The sequence below is a fragment of the Hyperoodon ampullatus genome, assembly GCF_949752795.1.
Source record: "Hyperoodon ampullatus genome assembly, chromosome: 10".
In the NCBI taxonomy this organism is placed as follows: domain Eukaryota; kingdom Metazoa; phylum Chordata; class Mammalia; order Artiodactyla; family Ziphiidae; genus Hyperoodon; species Hyperoodon ampullatus.
The window spans coordinates 75471091-75483615 of NC_136923.1; the positions used below are offsets into that span (position 1 = coordinate 75471091).

The 12525-nt window shown below is 48.1% G+C and overlaps 1 protein-coding gene across 1 annotated transcript; it reads right to left on the reverse strand.

The window, feature by feature from the left end:
* Positions 1 to 7244: 7244 nt before the first annotated feature.
* LOC307059666 (thioredoxin-like protein 4A) lies at positions 7245 to 7744 on the reverse strand (the record flags this gene model as incomplete). Its single annotated transcript, XM_079713789.1, has 2 exons — positions 7245 to 7515; positions 7611 to 7744. 2 exons carry the CDS (start codon positions 7742 to 7744, stop codon positions 7245 to 7247), a joined length of 405 nt encoding a protein of 134 aa, XP_079569915.1.
* Positions 7745 to 12525: the final 4781 nt, after the last annotated feature.

Genomic DNA, 12525 nt, shown 5'->3' on the forward strand with positions numbered 1-12525 from the left:
TGAGAACTTCCAGGAAGTTCCATATTGCCCTTTCTCCTGCGATGGCCAGGGGTGCCCAGCATTGATCAGGAGCAACTTGCAGGAAGAGGAAAGGGTTGGTTTTAAGGTCTGTAACTACCAGCCCCTGCCCCGTTCTGCATACTGTGGGCTCCAATGAAGGGAGTTGTTATTTGCTTCCCCAGGTCAGTTTAAGAGGCAGTTAGGAAAGTCAGAGTTCACCTCACCTAAGCAGGCAAGCAGGTAGGTAGTACAACAAGCCAGGCCTCAAGGGGCAGAAAGAACTAGACTTGAATCTCACTGGCCACTTTACTTGCTAGTGTGATCCTGGGAAAGTTCCTTGACCTCTCTCAGCCTCAGTTTTCTCATCTGTAAATTGGCCCAGTGGTCTCCATGATATGCAACTCTTGTAAGCACAGTGTCGGGTACGGAGCGGGTGCTCAGGGGATTAGAAGCCCCACATTCTCCTCTCCTAACAAGTCCTCCAGGCTGCTGCTGGAAATGGATTTGGCAGAAGGAAGGCTTAATTCCCTTCTAGGAAGCCACCCTCCTATATCCTGGCTGCCTCCCTGGCTTTTCGCTCAGCCCTGGGAGCTGGAGTCTGTCACTCGGTCCAGGAAGGATCTGGAGTAGGTGTTCAGTAACAGGAAGAGGAATGTGAAAGCTCCACCTGGCGGGGCACTGCGGCCCAGAGTGATGGGCCGTTCCGAGACAGACTCCCGCCCACTTCCCAGTGTTGCTCAGAACCAGCCCTGGGTAAATGGAGTTCACCCACCTCCAAAAACAGGCATCCTCAGCCCTCCACACCCCCGGGCAGACTCCCTCTTCCTCTGGAGAGCTTCCTTTGTTTCACTCTGATACTGTGACTGCCCTGAGCAGCCCCTACGGGGACAGTCCTGACGCTGTCCCTTACCAGTGGGCATTTTTGGATACCGTCACTATTTGTTCCTGGGGCTGCCTCTTTGCATCTTGCCTGATTTCTCCTGGAGCCCCTGGGGCATCGGTACCCATGCAGGGCTGTGCTAGCCTGGGAGGAGGAAGCCAAAAAAAGGAGTCCCCACCTTCTCCTACTTTCATAGGAGGAAATGAGGTTGGAAAGTCGCCCACAGGCGCTCAGGCGAGGTCTGTGGGGTTGATGTTCATGATTAGGAAGTCAAAAGCTGGACTTGTGGACATTGAAACTTAGTCCCTTGTCAAGTATTTGCAATCCATATTTCTTCACAGAAAAGTAATTGGATGTAAAACATCCCTCTCACCCCTCACCCAAACTTCTCTGAAGTTGGGCATTTGACATTGATTTTCCCAGCTCAGTATCAAGTATAGCATCACTGAAGATCACCAAACTGCTATTTAGACATTTTAAAGATGCAATTTGAGTTCCAGGGCAGGGGAAAGGGGTGGATAAAAGAGATTATATGATAATGATATAGCTGTGGAAGCCTGTCAAATAAAGTGCATTTTCTCTGGTGGGCAGGCTATTTCTGGAGCTGGGCATGGGTCGCTCTGCTGAGGGATGTGTTTATCCTAATGGGAAGCAGGACCGAGCTAGGCCGCAGCTCCCTGCACAGTTTTTAAAGTCTTAAGATACCACAAAGACATTTGTGGTGTCCAGGAGACGCATTTAGTCCGCCCTGGCCCTTTCAATGTGTGCTGACTTGGCTCTGACAGGAGCCAGAGGAAAGCAAGGAGAAGTCTGACAGCAGAAGTGGGAGAAAGTGTGTCCGTCCAGACCTGCCCGTTAAGGTGGTTTCGGATACAAGGAAGAGAAAAGTCAATGCAAACTGACTTAAACAGTAAGGAGTTTACTATAGGATCTAACAAGTAGCCCAGAGCTAGGGCTTCAGGTAGGGTTTTATCAGGGTGCTAATTCTGTTTTCCTATAATCCGGCTTACTCTGCCCTCTTCTACTTCTTTTCCTTAGGCTGACTCGCCTCATGGCTGCAAGATGGCTGCCAGCAGCAGCTCTGGCACTTGCTTCTTTGGTCACGTCCAGAGAGAAGGAGAGGAAACCTTTTCCTTTCAGTTTGAACTGGTCAGTTTAAGCCACTACCCGGATAATAGCAGCCACTAGGCTGATATCCTGGGTTGATTGGCCTAACCCAGGCTTCTGAACGCAACACAAGCAAAGAGACTTGAGTCACCCTAACTGCTGGGATCCGATTCCCCTGGGACCCAGGCATGACATGAGGGCGGGGGTGGGGGACAGGGGGAGGCTTTAACTGGACTCTGTAAGGAAGGCAGGGGGACAGTGAGTTGGAAATGAAAGCAGTTAAGCAATCAACTGTGTTCCCAACCAGAAATGCAGGAGACCTGTTCTAGCAGAGCTCTGTCATGGGCTGAGAGACTGTCAGACTGACCTTTCTGTCTCACAGAGCTGTCGGGATCAAGAATGATGATGGGAAAGTAAAAATGTGAAATAGAGGTGAAAAGTGTGCATGTGTGTGTGTATATATAGATAGATATAATATAGTAAAGTATAAAATATATATAGTAAAGTATAAAATATATGTATATAAATAGTATTGCTACTGAAACCATGAACCTCATGGATGAATGGACTCACACCTCAGTTTTCTCTCCTGTAAAATGGACACAGTAATACTGACTTATCGTCTTTTGCAAAGGGTATAGAAGTTTCATGTATTAATTCCAGTGCTCCTAGGGACCTGTGAGACTCCCCAGACCCGGGCTTGTTTTCCCTCACAGTGCAATGGTGACCACCCCAGCCCCTTGGTACTCTCTCCCTCTCTCCCCATTCCACCCAACCTGGGCGGGGTTCAGCAACATTCCCTCTGGAACGTATGAAAGCCAAACTTCCCAGAGTTTCCAATCACTGCTCTTGGATTCACAGGGAGGACCCACCTCTTCCCAGGAATTCTGGCAGGGCTGCTCAGGGACCGTGACAGAGATGGAGCCTGGCTGTGAGCCCGAGATGGCGTGGACGGGACGGGGCTGGAGCCCGCCGGCTCGGTCCCAGGACAGAGCAGCTCAGGTGACAGACAGAGGGACGGAGGAGGGGCGTTCTAGAGCTTGAGGCGCAGGATCTGCTGGGGGGACCGGGAAGACGCCGGTTGGGGTCCCTGCCCTGCAGTAGGACACTCTGCTACTGTTGTCACAACAATACAAGTCTCACCCGCAGCTGAAACAATGGCCACAAAGGCTGCAGCTTCCAGTCCTGAGGGCCACCCCTGGGAACTGGAACTGTTTGCTTCCTCAGGCGCAGCCTCGATTTTCATGGGAGAAAAGCCAGCAGGCTTTTTTCGATTCCCCAGATGCCAGCAGGCCAGCTCCTCTGTTACCTCCCTCTTCCTCCAGGTCTTGTCTCTTCTCATAGGGGAACAGGCACCAGAACACACACACACACAGAAACACACACACACACACCCCTGCACGCCCTCTCCCATGTCTTACCTGCCCTGTCACTCTGGCCACCACATGTGGAGAGAGTGCATTCCACTTTGGGTGTGGAGTGCAGACACAAAAGAGACAGGTTCACATTCCCTACTTACAAAGAGACACTGACTGTGGAAATTCTCAAAGGAAGAGCAGTAAGGCCCTTACACCTCAGGCTGGTTCAGGGCACAGTCTCTGGGCAACCCCAGCCTGAGGCTGAGTGCTTTGTGGGGCAGCTCCTAGAGCTTCTGGGTCCTCACCGTACAAACTAGAAGGGATCCTGGGGGCTTGTGATGCCAGGACAACTTGCAGCTTCACAGGGGAGGGACAGGGCCCCGAGAGGAGTCACCTCTGGCCACATGGCTCATCCCCTGGAGCCTGGTCTGGGGCACAATCTGGGGGGTGGGAAGTCCTAGGGAGGGATGCGTTTCCAGGAATGTGTGTCAGCCTCCGGAGCTCGTTACCTGAGAAGAACCAGCAGGAGAAGTCAGCAAGCTCCGAGGCCCACCTCTGCTCACCACAAGGTGGCAACAGCGCTTTGTAGGAGCCCCAGCTTGAGGGGTGGTGTCCAGCGCTAAGGACCAGACCTCACCTCCAGAGGCCTGATGGTCTGGTATTCCTTTAATGTCTTCAGGTCAGGCTGAGACTTCGTTTCATGTGGGCCTGGGTGTGCCTCTCTTTCCTGTCTGATTGCCTTAACTCGGTCTGACTTGCACCTGCTGACCAGCTCTGATTTCCCCCACCCCACCCCCACCCCTTCAGCTCTTCCATAAGCTCTGTGGGAGTGTGGAGGACAGGAGGACACAGTTCTACTCACGGGACTCTAAAAAGGCCAGTGGGAAGATGAGCCAGAGATCAACACCCCATTAGACAAATAGATGAATACATGTAAGTTAGTGCCCTGTGCAGTGCTGAAGTTACATTTTTCATTTTAGGAGAAGAGTTGAAAGTAACTTTTCCACCTGGAAACAATATTACTTGACTCATGCACCTTCTCTACAGCAGCACCCTTTTGCTCCTGCGCTTTTTTTTTTTTTTTTTTACTAGTTATTAGTTTATTTAAAAAATTTTTATGTTATATTGGAGTATAGTTGATTAACAATGTTGTGTTAGTTTCAGGTGTACAGCAAAGTGATTCAGTTATACATACACATATATCTATTCTTTTTCAAATTCTTTCCCCATTTAAGTTATTGCAGAGTACTGAGCAGAGTTCCCTGTGCTATACAGTAGGTCCTTGTCGGTTATCTGTTTTAAATATAGCAGCGTGTATATGTCAGTCTCAAACTCCCAATCTATACCTCCCTCTCACCCTTCCCCCCGGGACCATAAGTCTGTTTTCTAAGCCCGTGAGTCTGTTTCTGTTCTGTAAATAAGTTCATTTTTATCATTTTTGAAAGATTCTGCATATATGGGATGTCATATGATACTTTGTCTTTCATGAATGTGTTGACAGCATGAATGAATGGTGTGAGTAAATGAATGAATGAAGAAATGGAAGTTGGGTGAGGAGAGGCAAACCGCTCACTGCACGCCTCTAGCTGGCCCAACCGTGTGTGTCCAGGACACAGCTGTTCACAGATACCCAAGAAGTCAACCCTGCAACTTGGGAAACAGCCATGAGGTAGCCTTAACACGTCCTCTGCTTTGTGCTGACTGTGCCCTGTTGGGGGTCCTGGTGAAAGGTGGGCTGTCTTAATGTAAAAATGAACATCTCTACCCATCAGAGACATGGCTCGGGACCCTCTGCTTGCTGCCCAAAAGAAAGACTTTGCAGACAACTCTGGTCAAGGGCAAATAGTAAACATATTTTTTGTTGATTAACTACAAAAGCAATGCATATGTATGTGTGTATATATATATATATCTATCTCCAGTCTTCCTTATTCACCAGTTCCATTATGTGGATTTTTCTACTCACTAAAATTTATTTGTGACCCACAAATCAATAGACATGGTGCTTTCTCAGCCATTTGTGGACGTGGACAGAGGGACAAAAGATTTGAGCCACCCATGAGCGCAGCCCCAGCTGAGGTCAAACAAAGTGATGCTGTTTCAGCTCTCATACTGTCAACAAGGATCCTTTCCCCCATCTCACGAGTGCCACTTTTTTTGCATTTTTGTGCTTTTTGTTGGTGATTTTGTTGTTTAAAATGGCCCCCTGAAAAATCTGTCTAGTGTTGCTAAATCAAAGAAGGCTGTGATGTGCCTTACAGAAAAAATACATGTGTTAGGTAAGCTTCATTCAGGTCTGAGTTACAGAGCTGTTGGCTGTGAGTTCAGTGTTAATGGATCAACAAAATATGTTAAATCAGGTGTCTTTATACAGAATCACACATAAAACAAGGTTATGGATTGATTGGCTAATGAAAATATTTTGACCAGAGACTCCCAGGAACCTGACCTCATATTTCCCCTAGAAGCAACGGCTCAGTGTTCTGTATTTCAGTGTTTTCATTGACTTTATAGAACATAACTACTGCAAGTAACAAGAATTGACTGGAGATATATATATACTTTTTCAGTATAAAATTGAAAGACTATAAATACATATATAAATATAAAGTAATAAAACATGTAATCTCCCTTTATCCATTTTCCTTCTCTAATCCTGCTCCTCTTTCATAAGGAACAATTGTTAACCATTTAGGGTGGGTCCTCCCATACATTCTATTAATTTATATACTTAAATACATATATGTATATATATAATTTTTATGAGCATATTTTATGAAGGGAATTTTATACATATACAATATGTGATTTGCCGTTTATCACTTAGATTAGGGTCAGCAATTTCTTTTCTGTAAAAGGCCAGATAATAAATATTTTTGGCTTTGGGAACCATATGGTCCCTGTCACCTGTACTCAATTCTGCCGCTGCATCAAGAAATCAGCCATAGGAACTTCCCTGGTGGTGCAGTGGTTAAGAATCCGCCTGCCAATGCAGGGGTCACAGGTTCGATCCCTGGTCCGGGAAGATCCCATGTGCCGCGGAGCAACTAAGCCCGTGCACCACAACTACTGAGCCTGCACTCTAGAGCCCACGAGCCACAACTACCGAGCCCACGTGCCACAACTACTGGAGCCCACGCACCTAGAGCCCGTGCTCTGCATCAAGAGAAGCCACGGCAATGAGAAGCCCACGCACTGCAACAAAGAGTAGCCCCCGTTCGCCGCAACTAGAGGAAGCCAGTTTGCAGCAACAAAGACCTAACACAGCCAAAAATAAATAAATATATAAATTTATTTTTAAAAAATCAGCCATAGACAATATGTAAATGATGGGTGTGGCTATGTTCCAATAAAACTTTATTTATGGAAACTGAAGTTTGAATTTCATGTACTTTTCAATATTGCAAAATACTACTCTTCTTTTGATTGCATTTCAAGCATTTAAAAATGTAAAAAAGATTCTTAGCTCGTGGGCAGTACATTCACAGACAGGGGTTGGATTTGGCTTATGGCACTTAGTTTACTGACCCCTGATGTAGATTATATGTTGGAGATCTCTTCCTGTTAATACATGGAGATCTACCTCATTGTTTTAATGGCTACCCAGTATTCCATTGTATGAATTTACCTCAATTTATTTTTTTAAATTTATTTTTATTTTTCCCATCACCATGTATTTTATTTATATCAGCTAGATATTTACAGATATTTGCTGATACAAAAATACAAGGACCAGGCAGACTGAAAGTTGAGGTAATGCCACCCTCACTGCAAAACCCTTCAGCTCCTTGAGCTATGTGTACTTTCCCAAACGCTTTCTCAAAGGCTTTAAATAGTTGAAAATATTTCCACGTGAGAATGACTCCACGGCACTGTGTGCACCAGGACTGGACGAGGGCTCAGTATCTGTACTTGGTGGAGTAGTCCTTTGGAGACACAACCAGGCCACGACCCTTCCGGGACCCCCCGTACACCGTCTCGATGATGTCGATCATCTCCTGCTTGTCTTCCATGGCCCAGTTGATCTTGTTGTTGTTGCCAGTACCCAGGTCGATCACGATGTGCTTGTTCCTGAAGAAAAACATGACAGTGCACGGATCGTATAACTCATACATTTTGTTGAAGTCAGGTACTTCTGTAATATCCACAAGATAAATAACTGCGAAATTTTTAACTTTTAAAACAGCTGGGGTATCCAAACAGGGCTCGCAGCAAGATGAGGAAGATCCCCCATTATCTGCCATTTCTTTTCAGCTATGCTGTACAGAACCTCGTCCATCTTCATACAAGTAGGGTCCCAGTCATGTCCAAACCGAACGATGACCACGCGGTCTTCTTCCGAGAGGATGGCCTGATCCACTTGCCAGCCATTGTGCAGGTGCGGGAGTATGTACGACATCTTGGGGCCGACGGGTCTGCGGGAGGGAACCACCGGCCAGCTCCTCCCAGCTCCAGCGCGGGGCGCCCATGGGGCCCCCACCCCACGGGGCCTCAGCCCGCGGGGCAGTCGGTGCACTGCCGGGAAGGCCAGGCCCGCGTCCACCTCGTCCCCAGACCCCGACCCCACCAACGGATCGCCTCCGCCCCGCGGCCCAGAACCCAGGGCTAAGGGACCCTTGGGGTCGTACACCCAAGCCTCCCTTGCCACCCCCTCCCTCCCCCGGCCCAGCACCTGAATTTACCTCAATTTATATAGCTATTTCCTTATCGATAGACATGCAGATTATTTCCAATATTTCACTATAGCAGAATATCCTTGTGCATACATCTTGAGGCATATGTATTTCTATGGAGTAGGATTCTAGAATTGGAACTCCCAGTCCATCCCTCCCCCATGCCCCTCCCCCTTGGCAACCACAAGTCTGTTCTCTATGTCTGTGAGTCTGTTTCTGTTTCGTAGATAAGCTTTATTGGTCACCCTAATTTTAAGCAGGAGAGTGATATGGTCAGATTAGCTTTTTTGGTATAATTTTTTGTTGTAAGAATAATTTTAGATTCAGAGAAAAGTTGCAAAGATAGTACAGAGAGTTCAGTTTACCCATCTCCCCAGTTCCTCCTATTGCTAATGCCTTAGATACATTTGTCAACCCTAGGAGATTCACATCGATACATTACTATTAACTAAATTTCAGGCTCTGTTCAGATTTCCCCAGTTTTTCTACTGATGCTCTTCTTCTGTTCCAGGGTCCCATCCAGGATCCCACATTTAGCAGTTCTGTTTTTAGGAAGATAAACAGTAGCCGTGGTCTGCAGAGTGGACTGGAGAGGCTGGGGTCTGGAGGCCAGGGAACCTGGGACAAAGTTGGTCAGGAGCCTGGTGGGAGGGGTTGAGGTCAGGCATTCCAGCTGTTGCAGGAGGGGAGCAGGGAGGGGCGATACAGACCTGGACGGTTAGGAGGTGGACCTGATGGGACGCAGTCAGTCTAATGAGTGAAGCTGAAATGTCACCATGTGTTGCTTGCTGCTACACCTCATCCAGTCATCCAAGCGGCAGATGATCATTGAGCCCCTACCAGGTGGCGGGCACTGATGTTCTCCGGACCCCGGGCTCTGGGTTCCACCTGCCACCTTCGTACATCTCCATCTTTAGCCTGGTTTTCCCATTTCCCTGCCTGGGAGTATGCTAAAACCAAGCTCCACTCCTTAAAAGAAGTCCAACACTAAAAGAATTTTCACAGCCTGTCCTTACTGCTGCCAAGAATATATATTACCAATTTCCAGTGGAAGCTCAAATGTCCCTTTGAAATAACCTGGCCTCCAGGCACTAAGTTTGAGAGGTCACCACAAGTTGGGACTATGCCTGGGGGACCGAGGGCCATGGTGCCCAGTGACAGCTGGGGAGGGGAGGCAGGTACCAGGTGGTGATGGACCCTGAGACCCAGGGGGTCCTGGATGCTCACTCCCTTGGGTTGCAGCCCGGGATTAAGAAAAAAATCCAGAGAAATCCTGGTTGGCATGTTTCTAGCCCAGATGGAAGAGAAATAGGACAAACTGCTAAAAGTTTCCAAAACCAACACATAAGAAGTGCCTGCTGCCAGCAAATTCGAGGTATGTTGGCATGTGCAGCAGAAGAGAAATGTATTCACCCCGATGGAAAGGGGAAGACAAGAAGACGGACGGCTGCTGAGAGAAGGTGGGGTGCTCCTTGCCAACTGCCAAACGCCAGCTCTGGGAAGAACGGCTGCTTCCAAACGGCCGTGCGGGACTGGGGCGAGCCAGGAGGAAGGGGCGCAGACAGCCAGGCGACAGGCATCTCGAGATGTGGGGCTCGTGGCTTGTCAGCCCCACTCCATTCGTCTGTGCCCTCAGCCACTCGGCCTGCCTTTCCACACCAGCTCAGGAGGCGTTCTGTGCCCGCATTATTTCTGGCCCGGCCCCTCCCTCAAAAGGGCTCCCTCTCTTCAGTCCTCTCCTGACTCACACTCTACCCATCTTTGCGGGCACTTGTTGTCTGGGGCACATCTCTGCACACCCTCCCTACATTTGGGGTATCTCCCACATTACAAATCCTGCGTTACCAAGGGAGAAGCTAGAAAACATCTCTAGACCTCTGTGCCTTGAACTGTACCTGATGCGTCCACATGAGAATTGGGTTTGAGGTGGTGCCCCCATCAGGGGAACCACAAGGGGGCAGCAGAGACCCTTGATTCTGGAGGGTGTAGGGTTGAGCTCCTGGTTTCCAGGGCAGAGGGTCCTAGGTCCAGAGTGGCTGTGGGGTCTTCTCTAAGAAACTCCTTTTTGTGGTTGGGTACTTTATGGCTGATGGCTTCAGAGTCAGGCCCTCCTGGACATTTTGCCAGCTCTCTAATCGTCTTGATTAAACTCCTTTTTTCCCTTAAATGAACAAGAATGGATGCTGTTGTTTGCAACTAAGGATTGTGGCTATTACTCCATCTGTCTTAGTCATGTGGGGTGGCTATAACATGATACCACAGACTGGGTGGTGTAAACAACAGACATTTATTTATCGCAGTTCTGGAGGCTGGGAAGTCCAAGATCAGGGTGCCAGCAGATCTGGTGTTGGGGAGGGCCCTCTTCCTGGCTTGCAGATGGCCATCTTCTCCTTGTATCCTCACATGGTGGAGAGAGGTATCATCTCTCTTCTCATAAGGGCACTAATGCCATTCATGAGGTCCCCACCCTCTAACCTAATCACTGGCCAAAGGCCCACTATCTAATGCCATCACATTGGGAAATAGGCTTCAACCTATGAATTTTGTGGGGGACACAAACATTCCATCCATAGCACCATCCTTCAAGAGCAGCTGAAGAAACTTCTACGACCCTGTCCGGAGCCTTGGATTCTGCAGATGTGCCTGTCTTCAATGCCACCCCATCTCATATTAAATTGCCTATTGTTTCCTGGTGTTTACAGCAGTTGGGCTGCCTCTTTACTGGTTGGAAACATCTAGAAGCAGTGAGTCTATCTTTTCAATTGTCTCGTTTGTAGCATCTCATAGCTGGAAAGGGATTGAGAGGATATTGGCCAATCCACCCATCTTACAGGCAAGATGGGGCTCAGAGCTGTGACCAGTGGAGTGACTTGCCAAGGGCTGGAAAGAACAGAAGCAGGAGAACTAGAGCCAGGCCTTTTCTCCTGTTGCCTCCTGGAAGGATGCTGAGCCCGCATAGGGAATTTATGGCGAAGACGTGTCATGACAGTACTTGAATTTAAACAGGACCTTCAGAGGAGTTCAAAATGCTTCATGGAGCTGTGAGTTCCAGATTGTATAATTTATACTCCTGGGAAGTACAAAGAGAAGAGAAAGGCTCTTCTGTTTACAGCAGGGAAAACTGAGGTCTGAAGGAACTGATTTGCGCAAGATCAGTATCAGAGTTAGAAGTCTCCAGCTCCTTGGATTCCCAAGTCTGTTTCAGGAAAACCATGGGATGTGGGTTCCTGTAATGGAAACCCAAGAAGTATTTGAGATTGCCGCCTGAGACCCACCCCCTGAATAATGCTGAGTCCTTAGGCGTTCCTTGGAAAGGGGAGGATGGAAAGTCCCCGTATTAGGTACCCATCACTGCTAACGCATCTCTCCAAAGCTTGTGTTTTAAAACGACCCTGGGCATTTATTATCTCACAGTTTCTGTGGGTCAGGAATTTGGGGGCAGTCACAGGATGCCAGTGGCTGGGATCATCTTGAAGCCTCCTTTATGAATATGCCTGGTTCTCAACTGGGAAACTGGAATGGCTGGGGGCACAGGCATCTCTCTTTATTTCTGTCTCTTTGCAGTTTTTCCAGCAAGGTGGCTCTAGGGCAGCTCAGGGGTCCAAAGGTGTGTGTTCTGCGACAGCGTGCCAGTCCTAGCCTTAGAGTCACGTAACGTCACCTCCACCGCACTTTGTACTTTAGTGAGTTAGAAGTGAGTTATGGAGCTGGCTGTATTCAAACGGAGGTGAGTGAGGCATCATATCTTTACGGGAAGGGAGCAAAGAATTTGAGGACATGTTTTAGAACCACCGCAGACTCCAAGTTCCAGAAAGTGAAGTGATTTCCCCCAGTTACATGACTAATGGGTCAGTGAGCGGGACCTGGATAGGAACAGGACAACCACTGGCTCGTTGTCTTTTTAACAACCAGCATTAAAGTACTGAGAGAGAGCCAGATAAGGGGGTCTGATCTGGATTTTCTTTAGGGCGTTACCTCATTTTTAAGCTGCTTAAACAAACAAAACAGCAGACAAACATACCCTTAATGAATCACTGCTAGTAATAATTGTGATCATGCTTCTTTATATTTGTGTGCCACTTGGTCTAGACCCACACTGAATGGCTTGTTTAAGATCGGATAGCAAGTCAGGTCAAAAACAGAATTAGAGCCAGAACCCGGGGGGTCCTTATTCTTTTTTTTTTTTTAATTGTTGATTTCTCTTTGCTTTGCTGTGTTGGCAACCCCCAGGGTAAACCGTCTACTACTTTATGAGAATATTCTCATTGCGTCTTTCCTCAGCAGTAGCTGTGGTGCCCATCGCTGACTCCTGGGCAGCTGCAGACTGGATAACAACCGGGCAGTGTGGCTCTGGCTGTTGCCAAGCAGGGCAAAGTGTCGCAAGGTTAGGGGAACAGCAGAAAGTACCGGAACTAGCTCCCTGATCTCATAGATTCAGAAACCAAGGCAGGGTGGGCTGGTGGGCTATTGCTTAAGTCCTCTGATGAATCATGAAAAGGCTGGCATT